Here is a 25,210-nt window from a genome sequence, read left to right as displayed (position 1 = left end):
ATCCAGCCCAGTGAGAGTACTTCAGTTTAACACAGAAAAAATGAATAGCCTTTTGATTCTAAACTTCATACAACTACAGTTCCAAACAACCTCTAGTGACACATATATTAATGCTTCTTAACATAATTGTCAAGTCTTCTAATCAGCAATATTTCTAGTATTAAATTTCTGTATAGAAAATCTTGGTAGGTTTTGAGTGATGAACTCACAAGTACAGATGCAAATATACTGTTGAGTGATTCTGATTGCTAGTATTTTAGGTGTAACTGAAACACATCTACATTTGTGAGTCCTACAAAGACTCTGCTGTAAGGGTTTCAGTGTGGCTTTAGTTGTTTATTTCTGATTCTTATGAATAAAGGTTTTCTTTACATTATAATGTTAATCTTGATTTGTTGGAAAAAGAAAATGTTTATGTGCTGATACCTCAGGAATGAGTTTCTAGCTTGTTACTGATACATCAGTGCTAAAATGTCTGATGTTACTGATCTTTATGGAATGCCTTATGTCTTTCTGCCATTATTATAAACTAAACTACATGCAATCAAATTAAAAGAGTATTTCCTATCATAAACTGCAGTTTCTTCTCCTTCTGATAATAGTGAATGTAGCATTTAAATTTTCCTTTGTAGGGAACCGTGGAATTCCTAAAAACTTAGTGAGTTGCCTTCTGTAGGGCCAAAGTTCAGAATACCAGTTTCCAGCAAAGTTTTGTTGGGTCAGTGAAAATAAAACTACAGAAGCAGGGTTACTACAGGCAATATCATCTTAAATCTTAGTAAGCATAGAAATTTATCTTTAGTTTCTAGCTATAAGAATAGTATGAAGTCTGCTTCTAGAAATCAGGTTGTGGACTAGTCTAGCTTGACTAGGCTGATCTTCCTGTTCCTGTAAAGATGCTTAGGTGTAACTACCAATAGTATGACTAGAGAATGGTCACTTGCTTTAAGTAATTGAGGGCTGCTTTATAAAACAGCAAGTTGAGAAATCCAGAGGATACTTTTGTGGCTTCAAGACAACTGTAGTGGAAGCTACTCTGAACGCTTCAGTTTCTCTGAACTGTTCTGTAGAATTGTCAAAATGGCAACAAGCGAGCCTTGCTTCAAAACAGAAATAGAGAACATAAAATGTTAAAAAAACTTTCCAGTTTCTGAGGAATTGTGAACTCCCTTGTACAATTTTGAAGGCTTGTTAATGCTTTTTCTATAGTAGTCAACTGAAGGTTCTTAGATGGTTCTTGATATGAAAGCTTTGTACTTTGTAATTATTGCATATATTTTAAGTCACTCTTGTAAATGAAATGCATGGGTTTGGGGTGAGTTGTTGTGAACCTTGAGCAAAGCATTTATATCAGTGCACTTGAAAGCTGCTTAAGTATGGTAACCATACTCAAATTCATAGTACTACATTTCAAAACCTGAGCCACCGTGTTATGCTCTCTATTCTACGTGAACCTCCTGCAGAAGTTCCAGTGAGGTTTGTTCCCATATACGGCACAAAAACCTTAAGCTGATGTATTTCTTAAATTTGTAACTGCTTTAAAGAGGTTTTAAGCTGCATCAGTTGTCTTAACTAGACATTGGATTTTGTTACAGCAGTAAGCAAAATGGAAATTGTATGCCCACTGTTTTTCTAGAGTGAGAATATACTATTTCAGAAAAGGAAATGTGCGTACTTAAGAAATTGTCATAGACCAAATACAAATCTGAATTTGATGGTGATCTGAAGTGACAAGTTCATAGTCTAAATTAATTATATATTTATATATTTTTCTCTGTTACAGGAATTCTGTGCAGCATGTTTTCTGGGTGGAACTGGGTGGTCCATAGCTTATATCTATTCTTGAACATCTGTCCTCTAGAAGGTAAAGACTTCCCTGTCTCAAATGCAAGAGACTTATTTAATTTGATGCTTGAAGCGTATACTGCTTTTTGTATAGATACTTGTGAGATAAAGGCAGAAAGTAAGATGTATTAGGATAGGGAGACTGGTTTTTGCTCTTAATAGAGTGTTAAAATAATGCGTGTTAAAGCAATACTTCTGCTTCTATTCATTAGTAATCTGTGTACAGAGAATGAAGAGTGACTTTGGTTGCTGGAAGGTTGCTTTAGTTCCACTGACATCACTGGGGCGGTCACTGTAGCAAACTGAAATTTAATTTCACATATGCCAAATGGTATCTAAATGAAAGCATGTATTGGTCAAACTGAATGCTGTTAAAGCAATAAGCTACCAGTGAACTGGTGTAGTAGGCTCTATGGTCAATTCAGAGCTATGGGCCACTGCTGTTGTGTTGAAAATTATCATTCTCAATGTTTAGTATGGCTGTTGATTCAAGGCAGTATTTCAGTTGTCTATTTCATCCTTAGAACTTGACACTTTTTATGTGCATTTGTAGCGGTAGTCACGATTTTGATGTTGTGTTGAAATAAATTAGTAAAAAGAGTACTACAAAATGTGCAGAGTTCACTATAGTTACCAAATATGCTTATAGTATAGTATGCCCACTGAAGCTTTTGAAATTGACAACTCAAAAAAAACTGTTTGCATGCAATTCATCAAAAACTAGTTCACCACAACAAAGGTGCACACTTATCCCAGTCATGTCAACTGTATTACCCTTCTCCTTCAAAACATAGTAAGCATTCAGTCCTTTGCTTTCCTCTCTCTCTTAAGGCCCCTGTTTGTTAATAGAGCTTTTCTTGCATGGTAAAATGCTTTTGCAAAGCCTAGGGAGCACTACACTGGTTTTGCCCTTTAGATCTGCTTGGTGGTCCACTAATGCATTTCGGGTTTATAACTGTCAAGTAATTTACTAATTTCCTGCTTAAATATGTGTAGTAGTTTTAATGTGACACAGGTGTTGTATCAGCAATATTATGGAATGTTCTGTATTTTTTAATAAAGATGCAATTCTTTTTAGTTTCAGGTGGACTTGTACAGTCATGTGGTCACATCATCCCAGAGTCTCCTGTATTGGCCCTTGGTTCCAATTTCACAGCATTATGCATTTTGAATGAGAGTTGTCTGGACTTTGGCAATATCTATGCTAGTCAGATTATCTGGAAAATTAAAAATAGAGTGGTACCTAAAGAACAGTATCGTGAAATAAATAGAACAGTTTCCAGTGTCACATTTAATGATACTTCTTCACTATCTACTCCTCTGACATGCAACATTTTAGCAGATGGACAGATTGAGCAGAACATTTATGGAATTACAGTTACAGTAGGCTGTAAGTACCATTTTTCTTGCCTTTTATTCTGCTTAAAAAAATGTTTCTGAGAAACAGGGAAGAGAATGCAAACAATAGTAAGTGTGCACATCTTGAGACACTTCATTCCCTCAGTTCCTGGATAACTATATAAAAACATTGTCAAATTACCTGACATCAAAGCTGGTAAATGTGCACAGAATAATGATTTCTAGTCAAAAAAATAGAAAGTACTCTGGAGTGTTTGTGTTGAAATAGGGAGAAAACAGGATAATAGAAAACAGTAGAAAAAAATGTCAAGGAAAGAAAATGTAGATTACAGAAAGATATGAATTTAACTGAAACAACTCCTAGGAAGTAAACTAACCTTTCTTGCTTCTGTGTCAGAGTTCAAGGAAATACAAGCAGGTGGTATTTCCTGCTTTCATAATACCACTATGAAATTAATGTTTTCTTCATTATTGGTCTGAGAAAGAATTGGTCCATCTATATCACTAAAACTAACCTGAACTGCCTTAAGGTTGGAACATATTCTTTGAATTACCTCAGTACAGAAGAAAATACTTCCAACTAACTCAAAAACTTGTCTTGTTCAAGCATGATAGCACTTGCATAGCTCTGAGCATGTGCTCTTTGAGACAAGACTGGGATCTTGAGAAAGTAACATGAATATCTTAATATACGGTGTAATTAGTTGGTGGACAGTTTATAACTTAAGTGTTCAGATGTCCTTAATAACAGAGGATGAATAGCTGATGACTTATTTTTGCCGCCTAGTGTTAGGAAAAGGTATTGCAGTTGTTGAATGGTCTGTGTACAAAAGCCTGGGTTGAGTTCACAATTTAAGCTAGTGTGGTTCTAACAAGAGTTACAAAATCCTTTCACAGAAAAAAAAAAAAAAATTATTTTTCATCTTCTGACGAGTAAATTTCGTACCATAAAAGATCCAACAGGCAAAATATATGGAAAGGTGAGGACAGATTCCTAAGATGATAAACTGAATGACAGTACAGATAACATTCTACAGTTGTAATTCACCTCTGAGTCTTGAGATGCATTTGTATTTAAAGCTACTATATTTTTGAACTATCGATTAAAGAAAAATTCTGTAAACAATGTAACAAGTTTGAGAATAATACAACTCGGGAACAAAACCATATGTTCATAAGATAGCTCTGTTGAAAATAGCATTCTGCCGGAAAGAAAATCAAGTTCAAGTACCTTATACTCTTGTAAATAAAGTGGTATTCTAAAAGCTAGAAACAAACTTATTGTATGCTAGGATTTGTATTTAAGAAGGAAAAAATAATAGTTCAGCTGCACTTGAAAAAATATTCTTACACACTACTGAAGTGCATTGATGAAGATCCCTAATCTGTTGTGAACATGTTCACAGCTAAAGCATCCTTCTTCCATAGCTCAGGTAGGGGAGAACAGACCTATCCAGAATTGCCTTAGAGCTCAGGTTATTGGCAAAGTCAGCATTTGCTAATCCAGCTGTAGAGCTCACTAGCGTGTGAATTAAAATAGATTTAGATGATACCAGGTTTTCTGCCTCAATGAGAAATCTGTGCTATTCCTTACTATCAAGTGTTTATTCCTCATGCAGCCTGTTGCTTTTGAGAGTAGCTGGTTAAGCTTCTTGGCGTCTGTTGCTGGATAGTAGCTAGCACTTTTTGTCCCCTCCTTTAGAAATAAAACTGACTATAAATACTTACGATGTTCATAGAAATTGCTCTGATTGGGCACTTAGGTGATCCTTACTGGATTGAAATGTGTATATAGGTTAATTATTTGTAACTTTTTGTCTTCAGTGCCCCCAGAGAAGCCCAAGAACTTAAGTTGCATTGTACATCAGCTGTCAAAAATCACATATCCTATGACTTGTACCTGGAATCCTGGGAGGCATACATTCCTGGACACTCACTTTAGATTGAAATACAGATGGTAAGTAGCCCTCTATAGAATTTCTAAAGAATTTTGAAAAATACTTGTGTGCCAAACCAAACTTCCGTGAAATTCCTTGATACTTTGGAAGAGTTCTTAACTTAAATCCAGTTTTCTGAAGCATAGCTCTCTATTCAGGGGGGAAGGGAAGAGCTAATATTTAAACTCATTCTAAGTCAGACTTGGAATTTTGTTTCTATCTCCTATTTTTCCATTCTTCAAATAAATTATTAGTGTGGTTTGAGTACAATACATGTAATCATCAGGTGGCTGGATCCAGATTTTATATTCTACTTTTTTTTTTTTTTTAGTGATGTTCTAGTGCATTCTAAACAAGTAGAAGATACCCCTGCTTATTGCAGGAGGGATAGACAATATGACCTTCTGAGATCCCTTCCAACCCAGACTATTTTGTGATTCTGAGTAAATCTGTGATTCTAAGTAAATCTGAGTCTTAAGTGGCTGGATTTTGTAGAGGTATTATCTGCTCTGTACTTCCTAAGAACTCAGAATGGCATTTGTCCATGATTAATCCTAACATGAAAGTTTCAGCCAAAGTATTTTTTCCTGTGAAAGCAAAATAAGTATTTTTCAAACTCTTCAGATGGTCTGCTGTAGTTGAAAATGGCATTGACAGAACTGGTGTTCTGCTTTGGAAACTGGAATGACTGCCCACAGCTTTCCATCTACCGCATTCCACTAAAGTGTTTTGGTAACAAGCGTAGTAGGAAGATTGGATAAATAGAAAATCTTAATGATTTGTAAATCTGCTGACACCCCTAGAACTGTCTGCTGTTAATGTAGCAGAGAGCGGTGAGCAGAAATGAGGTGTAGCTGCAACACTGTACTCCTGAAGGGTATGCATATAATATTGATTACATCTTTTAATGCATGAATATGCTTCTAGTTACTAGTTGTATTGGGTTTTGATTAAATGTATCGGTTCTTGATCTTTATTTCTTTAAGCTAAGTCAGGTTTCTGTACAACTTCATAATAACAATAGTGTCCTGTGCTTTTGAAGATACGTGACTTGGAAGTCAAGAGGTTTTATTCTAGTTTCTATCCTAATGCAGTCATTGCTTAACAAGCCATTCTAAATCTCTTCACCTTTTCATCCCACCTGTCTGCTTACAAAAATAATGGCAGAGGGGAAGCATACAAGCTAAAGTGATTGATCGTTCTGATCTACTTAAAAGATTCTCTAAAGGAAACCAAACTTACTGCTTTGTACCTTTTTTTTTTTTTTTCCTTCTCTTTTATTTAGGCTACAAGAGACCTTTCCTGACTGTATACCAAAAGATGTAAACAATTCTTGTACGATTCGTGATGTTCAGTTCTTCGTTAATACGAAGGTCTGGGTAGAAGCAGCAAATGCTCTCGGGAAGGCTGAATCTGATCCTCTTATTCTTGATCCCATTGAGATTGGTAACTATATGCCTCTTAATAAAACTTTACTTGTACATAACTGCTGCTTCTATGTATATTGCTGAATTGCTGTGTTAATGTTCCGTCACTATAAAAATTAACACTGCTGAAATATTGTTGACTAGAACTGCACTGGACAAAGGAAGGAAGGTGGGAGATCTGACCACAATTCAGCTAGCAAGTTCTTGTTGAGTAGTCTGCTTTAGAAGCTAGTGAGAAGTAGCAGCCATTTGAGTTCGTGGAAGACTTTAGTGGTAGTACAAGTTGGTACAGCATAGTGTACCAACTGCTAGAGGTGTGATAAAATACAGCTGTAGAGATGACTCTTATTTCCTCTTCTAGTTAAACTTCTGCCTCCACACAATTTATCAGTCAACTCAGGAATACTGCCTACTGTTCTGAAGCTTTCTTGGGAGAATCAGATTTCAGACACTGCGATGAAGCTGAAATTCAATATTCGCTATAAGATCATGGGTGACACAAACTGGATGCAGGTAATACCACTAATGTTCCTTGTAACTCTCCTGGTGTAACCCAGCCCTTTGTCACACTGCAGAAGTTGTTCCCTCACAGCTGCAGTTCAGAGGATTCACTTTATTATCATTCAGCCTCCCAAGGCAATTTATTGGTCTGTTTGTGAAGGCTGTTATCTAGGCTATTTTGGCACAATCTGGAGTACGGTGACCTTGTCTCTTCTTTATGGATTTGTCTGCTATCCTCCCTATCATATTGCAGTATGTTTATTTTGCATTTTTATTCTGTACATTCAACATCTAGAACATTCATGAACTTTCATCTTCCTGTATACATGAAAACTCATGAAAACATCATTTAAAGCTTGGGCAAACACTCTTAAGTGCTGGAATGCTTTTTGAATTTGCTGTACCTGCACTGCCACAGCAACCCCAGGCAGTGCTACAGGCTTGGGGAAGAGTGGCTGCAGAAAAAGGACCTGGGGGTGTTGCTTGACAGGTGAATGAACATGATCCAGGTTGTGCCCAGGCAGCCAAGAAGGCCAACAGCATCCTGGCCTGTGTCAGAAATAGTGTGGCCAGCAGGGCCAGGTGCAGTGATCATCCCCCTGTACTGGGCACTGGTGAGGCTGCACCTCAAATCCTGTTCAGTTATGGGCTCCTCATTACATGAGGGAGGTTGAGCGGGTCCAAAGAAGGGCAACAAAGCTGGTGAATGGTCTGGAGAACAAGTCTGATGAGGAATGGCTGAGGGAATTTAGGGATGTTTAGTCTGGAGAAGAGAAGGCTCAAGGGGAGACCTTACAGTTCTGTACCAACTACCTGAAGGAAGATTGTAGTGAGGTGGGTGGTGGCATCTTCCCCCAAGTAACAAGCGATAGGACAAGAGGAAATGGCCTCAAGTTGCTCCAGGGGAGGTTTAGACTGGATATTAGGATGTTTCTTATCTGAAAGGGTTGTCAGGCATTGGAGCAGGCTGCCCAGGGAGGTTGTCCTGTCTTTAAACATGTACACAAGACCATTGAAATAGTAACTTTTAAAATTGCTGACCTTGCTTAGCTGAGGTGAAACTTGACTGCTTTGACAATTGTTTGCACTCAGGGTTAACCTCTTGAGTGTTCTCCATGTGTGTTTAATCTGCAGTCATCCCTTTTGCAGGGTTGCTCACTATACAAACTCCTTAATGGCAAGTAGAATAATACGCAATGGAGGCACTCTGTGTGTACCTACATATAGCTGTTATCTACATCACACATCTGTTTCTGTACATATGCAGTAAGAATATTTTCCGGTATTCTGTTGCTGATTAAGATGAAAGAGCTTATAAAAATAATTTATTAGCAAAAGTATAAACTACTCTAGAACTCTTGTGCATGTCAGTTAAGAAACATTCTCTATAAGTGGAAGCAGTGATCCTGTAGGATCATGTAGGAGGCTTCTAGCACAGGTATTTTCAAGTTGATATTCCAGCAGGTATCCCATCTTGCCTTTCAGGACTTTGCTCAGTTATTACAGATCAGTAAGAAGAGGAATTACATAGGAATGAAAGAGAGGTAGGCATAAACTAATCAAAGAAAACAGAATGAGATAGCTGCTTACCTATTCTACTCTATGTATTGCATTATACCTGATAAATACACACAACTCTGATCCCTTACCACACTATGGTTGAGAATTTAAGCTTTTAGAAATAAGAGGGAAGAAAAACTGTTGTTTATATTGGGCATGTATGTGGTGGAAAGCCCTCTTGGATGACAGCTGTAGTAGCACAGAACTTAGCTTTACAACTTTTGATCAGTGCCTCTAAAACCTTTCTTTCATTTACAGGTTCCTCCTGAAGATACAGCTTCAACAAGAACTTCATTCAGTGTTCAAGGGCTCAGACCCTACACAGAGTATGTCTTTTCAATTCGTTGCATGAAGGAAGATGGAGTGGGCTACTGGAGTGACTGGAGTGAAGAGAAAACTGGGGTCACCACTGAAGATAGTAAGTAATACATGAAACTAGGTCACTGACTTTCAAAATGTGCAATTTGGCAATAGACAGCTGAAATTGTGTATCCTTGCTTGAGCTGTTTGATTATACATGCAATAAGGCTTTACCAAAATTACTTTCTGTAGTGACCAACTTGACCTGTGCATTCCAAGGAACATAAGAGTAGCTTTCCAGAAAGCTAGTCTAGAGGTGCTCCTTGAAAATGACTGAAACAGGAAGTAGGGAAGAAAAGATTTTTTCTTTTTCACAGAAAGTTATGCTCTCAAAGTCTTTTAGAAGAGATGTATGCTTTATGCTTCATTTCCTTTGTTCTGAAGGTTACCTTCTTCAGAAGCTATTCTGCCTGTGTAAAAGGCTTTGGGGTATTTTTGAAAGATAGACTGCCTTAGTTTGTGAAAAACTTGGTGTTTAGGAGGCTGATAAATAAGCCATAAGCGAACAAGCATCAAAGTATGAAACAAGATTTTTAGTCATATAGGATACATAGACTTCTTTGCAAACTTTGTAAGAACAGTGATACAAAATAATGTGCATATGGGAAGTTTAGCCCGTTATGCACCAAAGCATCTAAATAAAACACCCTGGTACACTCTTAACTTTGCCAAGATATTCTGCATCTACAACCCTGTCTTGCTCATCACAGTCACAGCTGCCTCTGCACTGTCTAGTACTTGCGTGTTTGCAGCATTCTACAGGCAGTAATAAAGAGTCTCATCACTGACTTGTTTGTCGCAGTGAGAGGCATAAGGAAGAGAATGCCATGTATTAACAGCTCACTTTGAGCATGATTGAGTCTATGTAGAAAATGGTTTTATTTTTAATATTTAATCACAGAAATCACAATCACCTTACAATTTCCTTCTTGATGGCTTACATAATCATTGGAGTTGTCATCTGGACTTGTAACAAATACCTGGTCCCTCTGCGGTAGGCGTGAGCACAGAATTGCTGCTACTATGACTTAATGAGGAAAACCTTACTAGCATCAGCTTTTTGGGAGCAATATTTGGATCATGTTTAGTCTTGCACAAAAGGACTTTGCCAGCAGATTATATACAACTTGAAAGTATAAACAGATTACTGCTCAAAATACACAGAAGACAACAGACCACTAGGTTAAGTTTTAAGTTCACAGCCCTGAAAAAAAACAACCTTAAGAGAGCCTTAGTTAAGTGTCAGGCTTCAGTCCTTTGTGGAAGAAATCCTCAGTATTGCAAAGTTGCTGCCATGCACCAAATCTAGTCCCACTACAACTAGCTCATCAACTTCCCTGGCTTTTTAACATCTTGTGATGCTCCAGTCAGCTGTTACAAAATTGTCTGTTGCCACTGAAATTGTCTGTTACTTCTGAACTGTATGATCTGCAGGTATGCTGCATCAGCCTGGACTCATTCACATTCCTTCAGGACAGTGGCACTTGAGATTGTTACCGCACACTGTATCATCTAAGATCCGTGTCCACTGCATTACACAGCATGTTTTTTAACTTCATTAACAGTTTCCAGTTGCTCATCAACACATACATTGCTTGAAATGTACTGTGGCATTAAAGTAACTACAACTCACTGTTATGAATTTAATATACGTCACAGATCATGGAATTCATTGCAGTATTTCCCCACTCAAGAATCTCTCCTGCAGGTTTGTTCTTAAGTACAAAGACTGTGTGTTCTGCCACTGAGTTGTGCCAAAAACCGTTAGTTGAATATGTTTAGCTTTTTCTGTTACTGATTCCCCCCCCCCCCCCCAATTTTGGCCATTTTGTTTTGCAGCACTCTCATGACTTAGCAATTGTTGCATCAACTCTAAACTTATACAAAATAAACTTACACAATAACTGAGCAGTAGTTATTGGAACACTGACATTAAAATCACACCTGTGTATTTTTTACAGTATAGAAGATCCTGTTTTCAGATAGCGGAGTCTCACATTTTCCTGTAACAGAAAAAAAATGCATGCGGTGTAGAAACAAACACAATTTAGACCTGTGCATTTGGCCATTTTATTTGCTCTCCAAATAAAAGCCCCAGGCTTACCTTTCTGTGGTCCATTTTCCTTTTATAATTCACCTGAATAGCCCACTTAGACTGAACTGGAACTGATTTAATGTCTTAAATAGATGGCTTGAGAGGTGCTAACTGGTATGTTATTGAATTTAAACTTCTGGTGGTGTCAGAACACCCAACATATGAGCATTTTGCTTCTTGCCAAAGATAAAATGAACTGTTGAGGGAGACCTGTGCCATTAGCTGTGATGCATTGCAAATGTAAATAGTCTGTTTTCTAGTAGCTGTTCTAATAGAACAGCATTTTAACTAATTGTTGGTGGTAGCCTTCCTAACAATAGCAGAATAGTCACACTTCTACGCTGCTTGCAGTTAGCATTTTTAGCTACTGTACAGTAATTTGATAGTAAAACAATTATCTGTCCTGAGTTTGCTTACACACAGCTATATAAATGTAAATGCCTAGATACAGTTACAAATTTATAGATAGCGGGATAACTTCAGTTGGAAAGAAGCTCATAAGGCCTTTTGTTGCTTGATCATCTTTCTGCCAAATGTCAGGCTTGGACAAGAGAAGTTAGGTTGCAGTTTTGGCAAAAACCTGTACCAAAACTTTGTCTAGTTTGTTGGTTTCCTGGCTTTTTTGGGGTTTTTTGTTTGGTTGTTTTTTTTTAACTGTACAGTTGCCTATTGGAAAGATTAAATGAAATGGGCAGACACCTGACACTTAAGTTACTTACACCACTATTATTTCCCTCAGTCAAATTATAAAACTGACTTTCACATGATCTCCTTTGTTGAAGACTATTAGATCCGTATCCCCAAAGATCTCAGCTGCTTGCCTTCTGCTTTCAAAAGATTTTGGCTTTGTCTCCATAGCAAGCTACGTAGATACAGGTTTATTATCACTATTGTATTCGGAAAGGTATATGTCTGCATTTCCATGGAGTTGTTCCCAAGTGTTAAGTACTGTAACTATTAAGTGAAGTTTCAGTGGATTCCTTAACTGCAAAGGTACAAATATGCAGTCAGGATGCTGAAGAGTAATGCAAGCATTCCAGCAATTTTGAAATCTTTTGACAATTATTTTACTACCTGATCCTTACCAGAAAACATATACTTTGTATCTCCAAATAGTGACTGTAACCAAGGGTCTTTATATCCAGCAGAGCAGGTTTGCTTTGTAGCTATTATAATAATATGCACTTGGATTTCTGGGTTTTCTAGATTCAGTAAATCACTCTCAAAGGGATTTTATTTTAAAAGCTGGTTTGGTTTCCTCCTGAATTGTCAGTAGCAGCAGCATTGGGAATCATAGAATAACTAGGGTTGGAAAGGACCTTAAGATCATCTAGTTCCAGCCCCCCTGCCATGGGCAGGGACACCTCACACTGAACCATGTCACCCAAGGTGCTGTCCAGCCTGGCCTTGAACACGGTTCGCTTTCTGGGCTGCGAGCAAACAATGAAGCTGGCTCATGTTCATTTTCTCATTGACCAACACCCCCAAGTCCTTCTCCGCAGGGCTGCTCTGAATCACTTCTCTGCCCAATCTGTAGCTGTGCCTGGCGTTACTCTGACCCAGGTGTAGGACCTTGCACTTGGCATGGTTAAACTTCATAAGGTTGGCATCAGCCCACCTCACAAGCGTGTCAGGGTCCCTCTGGATGGCATCCCTTCCCTCCGGCGTATCAACTGAACCACACAGGTTGGTGTCATCGGCAGACTTGCTGAGGGTGCTCTCAATTCCACTGCCCATGCCACCAGCAAAGATGTTGAACAGGACTGGTCCCAACACTGATCCCTGAAGGACACCACTCTTTACTGGTCTCCAGCTGGACATCGAGCCATTGACCACAACTCTTTGCGTTCGGACATCCAGCCGTTTCTTTATCCACCAAGTGGTCCACCTCTCAAATTGATGTCTCTCCAATTTAGAGACAAGGATGTCATGCAGTACAGTGTTGAACCCTTTGCAAATCACTTGGTGATATCTGGCTTCAGAGAGAATTAAATGGATTTTGTCTTATTTTTCTGGGAACTTGGTGGTTATCAGTTACAAACTCTTCTAGAGTTGTGAGGAGTGAAACTACTTTAGCTTGGTTCCGTTTTCATTTCATTTCTACTGTGATAGCCTGCAAGATTAGTTTTGTTTCTGGCCCATACTTATCATACTCCATATGGAGCCAACAAGTGGACATTCCAGTTCTAATCTTGATACCCGGTAGGGACTCTATTCTTTCCTCCAGTTGTTACAAATACTTCGTATCTGTTCAACTTCTGTCAGCCTGATTTCCACACTCCTGGCCCCTCCCATACGCTTTAGCCTTTCCTGCTCACACTCTTCCTGTTCTCCTTTCTGTAATATCCTGTTTGTTCCTTAGTGCTCATTTTTGTGTTGTAAAAAACTACTGCAGTGCTGTTACCATCTTAGCATAAAGGGTATAAGAAACCTGGGGAATACTCACAGGAGAAATTTGTCTCTTCATTAACTTTTCTGCACTTTTCCTTTTTAGGAGACTTGAGGTCTAGGGAGAGTGTTTGAGCTACAGACCATAGCAAAGTTTGCAGTGTACAGATATGCAGGGCTGTGGTTCTGGACACAGGCTGCATGGTGCAGGTTTGGCCTCACTCAGCGCTGTCATCTTAAGCCCATTCTTGCAGTTGTTCAGCATGGTGACTCTCAGTTTGGTATGTTGTACTTAAAGCATAGCTGGTGTTTTGCTCATCCCCTTGGGAAGTCTTCCTATACAGGTGTTTCACTTAATATACCAAGCATTATTTTCTTTGAGGAATTAAGGATACACTTTTTGAATATGCTTTTATTAAAAAAGAAAGATAAGCATCTAATGATAGTCAAAGGATGAATTCATTGTTTCTTTCATCAGAACCATCTAAAGGACCACCCATATGGAGGATCATTGATGTATCTCACTCACCACCTTCCTGGACTGTACATCTGATGTGGAAGGTAAAGCAACATGACAAACTGCAGGGATGGAGTATTCTTGTAAAAACATGAGGGTTTAAGTGTCAAAATTTACTTCAGCAAGCTTGGGTAGAAAGCTGGGATAGCATGGGGTTTATCAGCATGAGAAGTGCCCTTGGTATTCTTACTATAATATTTAGTTGTGGAAAAATTTAAAAGCACAGCTGTAAAGGCCATCAGTTAACTAATAACTATCTGTGATCCAGAGTATACAGAATCCACTTTCAGATTCCTGACTTGCTGTCCTTAAGCAGTTGGTGGAATTGGAAACTTTCTCTTGAACGAAGTCAGCCTTCATGTTATGCTTTCTGCTGTATCCTAGAACTTTTGTAACACTGTCTGGACAAGGATAGTTCACTTGCAAAATCCATGAAGCTTAGGCACATTCCAGAGGCCCAGCATATTAAATACAGCACTGCACATTTGCTGTGTCTAGTTGGCTGATTAATTCAGCTGAGAAAGCAAATACAATTATGGTTGGTCCCCATCTAAAGCTTTCTTTTAGTCCATGAACTTCATTACATTTGATCAGCTGTTATTATTACTAGGTGGCTTGCATAAAGTTCCACGTATATTGATATGGCATCATTTTCTGATGGAGCTCATATGCCGCTTGCCACTTCTGACATTGTTTAGCTTAAAATTGGAAAACTGGAGCTACTTTACAGTTTCAACAATTTTCTCTTAAGTTGTCTGAAAACTAATACTGTTAACACAGAAACTGTTATTGCACAAAACAAGTATTTTTCTACATTAATAGAAGATGACTACTCAGGCTGGTTTGCATTAGGATTTAACACAGCTTAAGATGTAAGATTTCTTTAATGTCGTGTGTGGTAAGGTCACATAAAATGCAGGTTTTATCAATACATGTTCTGCAGTCTCTACAGAATAACTTTTGTTAAACTGCAGGGTATTGTACAGGTAAGTTTACAGGTAGTTTTACAGATAAGCCAAGAAAAATAGGATTTAAACCGGAAATAATTTCAGAAGTTAATGCTTTCCAGAAATGAATGCAGGTTATTTGTGCTTTCCTTAAACACACAGCTATTCAATCTATGTAGCTTGTCTTGCTCTCAGATTTTTAAATTACAGACAATAAAGGTTGTCACATTTTACAGTGTTATTATAATCAAAGATGTGTTTCTAACAGGCGTTGAAGCCATTTGAAGCCAATGGAGTAATCTTGCAGTATGAAGTGACTGTCAGAGCCAAGTCATCTTTCTCTAGTCCACCAGAGAAATACAGTGTTAATACCACTGGCCTTACATTAAAGATACCAAACGGAACTTATGAAGTGACTGTGGTTGCCCGTAACAGAGCTGGGGCATCCCCTCCATCAGTTTTACTTATCCCAGCAAGTAATTCAAAAGGTTAGTGCCTAGTAATGTCTCTTTCAAATGCATCTGCATGGTGTCTGATTAAGAAATCTTCAGTGTTGTAAAATGATACCTTTAATATGGACACATAATTAAAGTATTACTGAATGTATCCACTGTCATATGCCGTATAATTATGCTACCATTTATATACCAGGGAATGTGTGGATTTTTATACTTACAGGTTCGTTTGAAACTGTGTGTGCTATTTTGCTCTTGGTTTTGATCTGTAGAGCTACCCCGCAGTATATTGCCAATAGTTTTTTGTAGCATAGCAGGCATTTTTGTTTTCTTTTTTTAAAAAATCAAAGGGTTGGGGAAGAAAGCATCCTATAGTTCCTGTATATACCATCTCATCATTGTTCTGCTTTCTGATCTCTTCTCAGCCCTTTATTCTCTTGTTCCAGTCTCACTCTCCCACATTTTCAGTATCTTGCCTGGTTGTTTTGTCGTCTCCTTCCACTGTTTCTCTACTGCTCATATTTCTATTTACTCTGTTCCTTTCATCATCCAGTAGTAGTAACTGCAGGCTGATTTCTCCTTACTTCCATCCTCATTTTAGATAATCTGAACACTACCAGGATAGGAAGCAAAGAAACAAGAATATAGGCAGGTGATGCTTTTAGCCTAAACACCAAAGAAGAACCACAGGTTCTAAAACTATTAGATGAACTAATTAAGGATATGTTTCAAGCAGTAGTATCTCAGATAGAAGTATTTTGTAAGATACATGTATTAGAAGGTAAATATTAGAATGGGAATTCAAAAGTTTCTCAAAGTTTGCTATCTCTCTGAAATAAACCCTTTATTTTGGAAGAAACAGTATTTTTACTGTGCAGTAAGGCAACCTGCTGTGTTTGAGAACAGAGAAGCTGAATAATTTCCAGTTCCTAAATAGCCTAATTCTGCTTGTATTTCAGAAAATGGCTTTTACGTATACTTTTTACGTCTGTAATTGTCACCATTACGATCACCCAAAAGAATCCACATTTGACAAAATAGCTATCATTATGAATATGTAGTGGAAGAACTGTCAGTACATATAACCTTTGTTTTCTTTCATCACAGCTCCTGTGAAGAATGTTAGAACACTGCCTAAAGATGGCAAATTGTGGGTAGGGTGGACTGCTCCTAACAGTTATGTTCTTAAATATGTGATTGAATGGTGTCTGGTGTCCAACAGCTCAGACTGCATCATAGAATGGCAAAATGAACCAGGAAATGTTCAAGGAACATACTTAAAAGGTATTTAGCTTGTAAGTCTACAAATGCATTGTAAAACGCTCTCTAAGCCTAGTAAGTATTCTCCAAGTAAGGAAAATTCTCATACTTACTAGAATTCTATTGTGAGACAGGAATCTGGGATTTTGCTGAGGGCTTCTGTTAGTTTACGATGAGTATAGAAGTATCCGTGTGTTTTTGTCAAATACAGAATTTTATCTGATCTTTCATGTTGAAATTTGTTATGTAATAGCAAGGGGTTTATCTGCATTTTTTTTTTAGTCTTCTCATTCTCGGGAACCATTAAAGAAGCGAAAAGGTTGAGTTCCTTCAAAATCAAATTCTCTGATCCCTCTTGCAGTTCAAACAATAAACTTCATCAGCTTTACAGTTCTTTTCAGATTGTGATCAGTACCTCAACTCAGTAATTTTGTGGTTCAGTGCTGCAGACAGATAAAGGCTTTTCATTTAAAATAAATTAAAAAAAAAAAAAAAACAAAAAACAACCCAACAGTAAACAAAAGAACACAAACTTCTATGAAGTTTGTTTATTAAATTTAGCATTTCAGTGTGAACTGTTATATTAATCTATCAGTTAATATTTTGGAGTTAATAATACAGCCAAAACCCAGAGCCCTATATCTGAAGTAAACAAGAAAGATGGTGAAGAATTTGACTATCTGAAACGACACATTTTTTAATATCTTTTTTTAGGTGATATAAAGCCTTTCAAGTGTTACTTGATAACTGTGTACCCTCTATATGCTGATGGTCAGGGAAGTGGACAGTCTGTGAAAGCTTATCTTCAACAGGATCGTAAGTACAAAATAGTCATCTTGGAGCATGTAAACTGACTTTTTTGACTAAAAATAATGAGACCTTTTCTTTAATATGGGCTACATAATGAAAAGTAGTCCTACATTTGAGGGTCGTCTGTTACAATTGATCTTGTCCCTTTGATTCACATCCATTCTGCTTATTTACAGTTTTTAGGAGTTAAACAGATGTCTGTGGCTGACTCTTGCCCTTTTTCCAACCTTTATCAGATTATTTGGCATGAGTATATTATTTCATTGGTATAGTAATATTTATATGCTATTGTATTTTCAAATTCAGGTATCAAGCCAAGACTAATTACTTTCAATTGAAGATTTCATGTGAAAAGCAATAATCAGCACATCATATCTTTTTCTTCCTGGAGGTTTCTCTTCCAAAACATCTTTAGAACAACTCTCTGTGTTGTCTGAAAGTAATGCTTTGGAAATGTGTTAGTCCAGCTATTCCGTTGAAGTTTTTACACAGTACCAGTTCAGTATAATAATTAATACACTGTTTCTGTGGATGCAAGGGTGCAAAACAGAAACTAATCTTCATCTCTCATTACAGGTCCTTCGAAAGGACCAACCGTTCAGACAAAAAAAGTAGGAAAAGCTGAAGCTGTTTTGACATGGAACCGCCTCACAGTGGATGAACAAAATGGATTTATAAGGAGTTATATCATATTTTACAAAACTATAGATGGAAATGAAACAGGTAACAAAAAGCAGAGAAGTACTTTGTGGCATTAAAGTATTCCGTCTGTCTCCTTCCTAATTCATGTTCCTGAAAAAAGAGATACAGAATCAAGTGTGGCTGACAGTCAGTTCTGATAACATAAAGCTGATGTCTGAGGCATCTGTACCAAACAGAAAAGTCCCTGTTAAAGGATTCAGAACATTCAGTCTGTGTATAACAGGGTAGTAAGTTTAGTTGCTGAAAGCTGATTGGTGAGTACTTTCCCCCCATCTTTCTGTCTAAATACAGGATGAGATGTTGGTGTAGCAAGGTAAAGCTGGACCATTCGAGATGTAAAGTTGACTGCATTCGACTAGGATAAAGCCTTAAAAAAAAGGGGAGGTATTCTTAATCCTCCTCAAGCCCTAGATTAATACAATGTTACTGATGTAAAACATCTTGTTTGAAGTGCATTTTTGTTCTCATTAGTGCGTATGACCAGTAGGCGTAAGACAAGGGGTTAGCACTATCAAAATCTTTTAATTTTTAGATTTGCTTAAATTGCAAAGTCCAGTTACTTATGCCTACTCTACCGCTTTTTAACCGTTTTTCTAATTAGCAAATGGCTATTTCTAGTTAGCCATGTGTTCTGCTTATTAGAGACGTTTAAGCCTCAACATTACTACTGGTTCTGTTTTATAGCTACACTGGGGGTGGGAAGGGGGAACAAAAAAAAAAAAACCAAACCCGCAAGAAATTAACACATAAAATAACATCAAGAAAGAGACTAAATTCAGACACTTGAACAGAAACAAATGTATCTCAGCATTTCTTATACAAGCCTGTAGTCTTTCTGTGTTTGTTGTATTTTCCATACAGCCATTCATTCTACTAAAACTAGGACTATGTTACTGTGTATGTTGAGATCTGATCAATTGTACAGAAAACTAATATAATTTTTTCCTTTGTTTAGCCGTGACAGTGGATCCTTCCAAGACAGAGTATACCCTTTCTTCTCTAGCCAGTGACACACTGTATACTGTGCGGATGATGGCATACACAGATGAAGGAGGCAGGAGTGGTCCTGATTTTACATTTACTACACAAAAATTTGGTAAGGAAAGGCGGCACAGTTATAAGTAGGAAGTAATGTTGCAACACTATAGCAAGGTTCTGTGCAAGTTATGATAGGAGGAGAAGGTGACTTCATTAAAGAAAATGTTTTAGTCATACTCACTAGGTGCATGATATCCAGGTAGCCTAGATAGGCTACCTAGGATAGTACTAGGTCACAAAGAGTTTAGTCACTGTTGTTCCGACTGTACAGAGGACAACATCCTGGATTGCTCTTTTATGTTGGTAAACACTGTTATGGGAGTGTTTTCTGTATACTTTGGGTTATACTATTATTTTGTCCCAACTCTGTGTGAGCCATTAGGATTTACTCAGTGCCCTTGTCTTCTCTTCTGGTGTGTGATGGCTCCTACCCTGGTCTTATGAGTCCATACTTTTTGTTATAATCTCAAGGTAGGTTGGCCTTTATTATCCAGACATGGATGTCCTGAGAAGCTGCAGAGACTTACTGGGATCTTGATTTGCTAATCTAGGTGCCAGTCAGTACATGCCATTCTTGCAACCCTTCATCAGGTTCCACATTCTCATTCATATCACTATTAAAGTTTGTTACAGTTCTCTACGGAGACTCATTTTGAAGAGTGACATTTATTGTATGTTCAGCTCTAGAGAGTGCTTCATATTTGTAATAGTAAGAGCAACAATGTTAATTCAACTTAATTGTGGAAAGCACTTCTTTAGATTTGGCAGGTTTTAATATTCCTTTTCTGTATAGTGTTGTTTTTCCCTAAGCGTTCTGTAACTTTTACTTAATGTCTGTAACACTGGAAGGAATACATAATAATAGTGCAGCTTACATGTTTGCAGTCAGAGGATATTTTCATGTACAGAATAAACTGATGGATGACTAGTGGTTTTGCTTACATTACTTACTTGCCCATGATGATGTTATGGCAGCTATAAGGCCACTGAAACACCTGGACCACAAATTAATTCACATAGATGTTCCTGTCATATTTGCCCAAACTGTAAATTTACTTGCTTCATCAGTACTATAACTTCTAGAGCAACCTGGGGTTTTTTGTTGATGCAAGGCATTAGATTGTTGGGACAGAGCTTTTTGTGTTTTCACTTACAGGCTCTTTTCATATGGTGGAAAGGTTCTTCTGAAGGTGAATCTTAAGACTGAGTGCTGCTGATGTATTCAGTTTCAGATTCTCCCTGTCCCTTCAGAAATGTATGCTGTTGCTGAGTTCCTTAAATGTCAAAGTAAGCTATAACTGCTTCTCTTCATTTCCTTCAGGGAAAGGAGAAATTGAAGCCATAGTTGTACCTGTGTGTCTAGCTTTCCTGTTGGTTGTGCTCCTTGGAGTTCTGTTTTGCTTCAACAAACGGGACTTGTAAGTATAATGAAGTCTTTTTCATACATTTCTGATATTTCTGGGAATAACAGATGGCAATAATTCAACACAAGTAAATATTCTGCAGCTAGATCAGAAAAAGAAGGCAAAACACACATATATTCACTGGTGATAAACATTTTTTCCCTTGAGAAATTTGCCTTTTCTGATATTAATTTCTTACTGCTAAGGATTAGCACACAACCTAAATGTTCCATGACTCAATCCTGCGTGGAAATTGCTGCTTTTCTTGCTAGTGTTGGTGAGGATTATGTTTGTTAAGTTGTGATCATGACATCTTTTGTGTTGTTTTCTTAGTCATCAGGTCAGAGTGGAATGATGGTGCTTAGTTTGTGAAGCACAGATGATGTGTTTGCTGACTGTATTTGAGCTACTTAATTACAGTGTTAGCAAACCTTAAGCTTGACAGCCAAAAAAAATCAGGCAGTCATCTTGCTTAACTACCTTGCATAACCTCAGTCAAACTCTGTGCCTGTTTACTGCCTGCTGGGAAACATCCTCTTTCCTCCTGCTCCCTCTGCCTGCCACAGAGCTCTTGTGTGTGGCTTTAGCTGAGTGCTTATTGCTGAAGTCTTTTCTCTGGCAAGGAGTAGCACATACCCTATGTCCCCAGTCAACTATCTTCTTTCTAATCAAAGACAGCATTTTGTGCCCTTTTCTTTCTGACCTCCCTGCTGTTCCTAAAATCTGTTCTTAATGGATGTCAATTGCAAGGCCCATCTTGCAGTTTTCTTCAGAGTTCTCCTACAGAGTGTCTGTTGTTGCACCTTATCTAAAGATTGGGATAGATGCATTGGTTTCAAAGTTAGTTTTCAAAGTTAGTTTGGTTGGAAATGATATCTACAGAAACATCTATTTTTACTGTATCTATTTTTTTACTATGTTCTTAAACTTGAGAGTTGAGTTACAAACAACCAATCAAGTTTTTCTTCAGATATTCTCGCTTTATTTTTAGCTGTGAAGATGGCTTAGATTGACAGCTGCGATATCGATATCTTAAAGAAGCAACATTGTATTTCTATACTGACATGCGTCATAGACTTTAACCAAATAAGTGCTCTGTAGATTCTAGAGTGCTATAGATTTTAAAATCCCTCACTAACTCATTACTGTTTGTTGGTTTGCCTTATGTTGGATGGCTACATCGAATGTGTGGAGGAGTTACAAGTGTACTGCTGTGTTCTGCTAAGTAGTACAGCTTCCTACGGAGATGTAAAGTAGTCCAGGAAGCATTCTTATTTGGAAATAAATACTCTTGCAAAATTCCTATGTAAAGGAGTAGTATCCTGGATTATGCAGTACTTGCTACTAACATAGGAATTTGGGAACTGCATCTTGTAATTCTATTCTGGTTTTAATCCTTTACAGAATTAAAAAGCATATCTGGCCTATTGTCCCTGATCCATCCAAGAGTAACATTGCTCAGTGGTCTCCTCAAGTTCCAGCTAAGGTAATACTCATCTTTCTGCATCCACTACCTTCCTAGTCCACAAGGTTTCAAATAAACTAACCAGTGGAAGTCTTCTGTTTCTAGCAAACATGGATTTCAAGGAAAAAAACCCTGAATGTTAAGTTTTATGACATTGGTACAATATGGTTATAAGACTTTTTTGCATTAATAAATTTAGCATTAGAAATACATGGCCCTTAGCACAAGTTCACAGTGTAGAGCAGGCTTTAACATTGTGAATTGTATTCCGTTTAGTAGTTGGAAGGGTCAAGTCCTGATTACTGTACTCATTCATGGAAAATCAGGATTAAGTAAATGGAACTCATGATTCCCATTCTTAAAACCCTCAAGTGTGACTTGTTTGCACAGTTAAATCATGAATGAGAGAGAAAGCTTTAAGGTACTCATGCGTGATGAGGTGGCAGCAAAATTTATGCCCCATGAGGGGTGAATGACATGGCACATTCTGTAAAATAAACTCTAATTTCTCTGAAGAATAGCCATCACGTTGAATGCATTATTAGAAACCAGGTAAGTATGGGTCTCAATATGGAATATTCCTGTGCTGCAGAGCAAATGGTTCTATGTTTATGGCTCTTAAGAATAATTAAAATTAGAGCAAAGCTTGCACACCAACTGTGCTTTCAGAATAGTTGTGTAAGTAAGGCTTTGTATTGGAAACAAAGCTACATCCTTCATAACAGATAATTTGGAGATACTGCCAAACCTTGTAAGGAAAAAGGTTAAATGAAGGAACTTGAAAAAGTTACAGAATAAAAATTCAGGTATTTAATGGGATTTTTTTATTTTGAACATAACCTTCCTCTTAGGCAACATCCATCTCTCTCTTTCAGCATAACTTTAGTTCCAAAGATCAGATGTATCCAGAAGGTAGCTTCACAGATGTAAGCGTCGTAGAAATAGAAGCTGATGACAAGAAGTCTTTTTCAGAACAAGATCTAAAACCCTTTGACTTACTTAAAAAGGAAAAAAGTACTTCAGAAGGGCACAGCAGTGGTATTGGAGGGTCCTCATGCATGTCTTCTCCTAGGCAAAGTGTCTCTGACAGCGATGAAGGTGAAACTACACAAAACACTTCAAGCACTGTACAGTATTCAACTGTAGTACTTAACGGCTACAGAGACCAAACACCTGTGCAAGTCTTTTCAAGGTCTGAGTCAACTCAGCCACTGCTCGATTCAGAAGAGAGATCGGAGGATCACACTGGAGGAGGTGACAGTACAACACAGAGGCAGCAGTATTTCAAACAAAATGGTGTTCAGGATGAAACCAACACAGATGGGCCATGCTTTGAAAGAATGAAGCAAATCACTTCTGCTAATGAGGGGGATATTGTTGGATTTGCACAACTGCAGATCTCAGGTCAGAGTTCCCAGTTATTGGGCCTTGGGCTGGAAAAAAATACCCAGGAAGCTGCTGTATCACATGCTTTACAGGCAAGTACTGAAGGACAAAATGTGGTACCTGGAATAGTGGAAGGAAATCCACCATCAGTTGATGAAATGCCAAAAAGTTACCTCCCACAGACTGTGAGACAAGGGGGCTATATGCCACAGTGAGAGAAGAGACTGGCTCTGTTTTAGGCCTTCATTAGTGCCTGTTCACACTTTCTCCTGTGTTTCTGATAAATTAAGCTAGGTATTTTTATCTGAATGAAGATAGAAATACTGAAATTAAGTGAAGAGTAATATGACAATGTACAATAAGGACTGTTTTTGTGGAAGATTTGCAGTCCAGACCTACTGGAGACTTAACTTTTATGCACTACAAAAAATCTTCTGTCTGGATAGCTGAATAAGCCTTTGTGCTACCTTGGGGATTTTGCATCTTATCGGATTTACACGTGATTGAAAATGGCAAGTTTCAATTAATCATATCAGCCAATAGACCTTCTAGAAGAAATACTTCGATTTCTGACCATGTACAAGCCTAAAAAGCCAGCTTTAGGTGCTTGGAGCATCTTTGTGCAAAAGTAAGACTAAAGCTTAGTATTCTAATGTCAAAGAATACTTGTCGTACGCTTTCAGTACCTTGATTGACTTTCTGAATTTTTACTTGACCCAGTGTCTGTTTCCCATTTACCAGACATGCAAATCATGTCCATCCCTACTTAAAAATTAGAACAAGTAAATAGAACTTGCTATGGTGTGCAAATAGGAAAACACCATGATTGCTTGACTCTGAATGCTACTATAGCAGTTGATATTCTGCCTACATTTAGATATGCATGCAGATGAACTGTATCCTGATTTGGCCTAAAAATGTGCCTTGCAACTTGACGCACAGTAATTCAGTCTTGTATTCAAAAGTTTAAAAATCCAGGTGAGAACACACTAACAGTTACTTGGAGGTTTTCTACCCAAATCACTGTCAGATTATACTATACCCCTCTTGTCATATAAATTGCCTCTGTTTATTAAGTGCACCTTTGTTGATTACAGCTTGTGAAGCAAGTAACAAGCTGTAAGTTGTTACTATTTTTCTAATTGCTCTCTAGTAGCAATCATGAGCCACAACACTTACATGGTTGTTGAAATTCTTTATTCTTATTCTCACTTTTACCCTGTTTCATACAGTTTGCATTTTATTGAAGAAGATGCATTTCTTGGAGACTGTCTCTACTAGGGGTTAAGGAAAAATGAAATTACATTAAAATAAACCCCTTCTCCAATGATAACTAAGAATTTTATGGCACTCTTGCATTTTTTTTTTTTTTAACCTTAACTTAGTCTAGTCAGCTTTCTAATCTGACACTAATAAAACCTTAATTCAAAACACTAAATGCCGTGTTGTGAGAATAAAACAAGGATTTTGGTTCTCCTTCACAAAAGAACTATGTATTTAAGACCACCTTTTGTTCTGTGACCTCTTGCACTGCTGTTCTGCAAAGCACTTGCGAAAGGCCCTGGAAAGGCAGGTGTCAGTATCATTTCAACTTGCCTTGTCCTCATCTGCCAGCTTGTGTGGAAGGACAGGTGTACGTATAAATGTTCACATATGTCTTCTGCTTTTGTAATAAAAATTCAATGCTAAATACCTGAGATTACCTCTTGAGGTCTGGACTATTTAAAACAGATAAAGAATGCAGAATTTTTAATA

At 37.7% G+C, this 25,210-nt stretch overlaps 1 protein-coding gene across 1 annotated transcript in view; it reads left to right on the top strand.

Moving 5' to 3' along the window:
• IL6ST (interleukin 6 cytokine family signal transducer) overlaps positions 1–24,970 on the top strand; it is a 30,280-nt gene extending 5,310 nt beyond the window's left edge. Inside the window, exons 2-16 of the mRNA XM_080637104.1 lie at positions 1,784–1,864; positions 2,924–3,235; positions 5,029–5,161; positions 6,427–6,587; positions 6,930–7,081; positions 8,888–9,047; positions 13,951–14,033; positions 15,205–15,424; positions 16,499–16,675; positions 17,366–17,467; positions 18,038–18,184; positions 19,119–19,259; positions 20,523–20,619; positions 22,009–22,090; positions 22,945–24,970. Coding sequence (XP_080493230.1) covers positions 1,798–1,864; positions 2,924–3,235; positions 5,029–5,161; positions 6,427–6,587; positions 6,930–7,081; positions 8,888–9,047; positions 13,951–14,033; positions 15,205–15,424; positions 16,499–16,675; positions 17,366–17,467; positions 18,038–18,184; positions 19,119–19,259; positions 20,523–20,619; positions 22,009–22,090; positions 22,945–23,670 — 2,760 coding nt within the window. The 5' untranslated portion in view covers positions 1,784–1,797 and the 3' untranslated portion in view covers positions 23,671–24,970. The remainder of the gene's footprint in view (positions 1–1,783; positions 1,865–2,923; positions 3,236–5,028; positions 5,162–6,426; positions 6,588–6,929; positions 7,082–8,887; positions 9,048–13,950; positions 14,034–15,204; positions 15,425–16,498; positions 16,676–17,365; positions 17,468–18,037; positions 18,185–19,118; positions 19,260–20,522; positions 20,620–22,008; positions 22,091–22,944) is intronic.
• Positions 24,971–25,210: the final 240 nt, after the last annotated feature.

The sequence above is a fragment of the Psittacula echo genome (genome assembly GCF_963264785.1).
Source record: "Psittacula echo genome assembly, chromosome: Z".
Taxonomy (NCBI): Eukaryota; Metazoa; Chordata; class Aves; order Psittaciformes; family Psittacidae; genus Psittacula; species Psittacula echo.
Note: the sequence above shows the minus strand (reverse complement) of the source record. Positions and strands in the feature narration are given on the sequence as shown.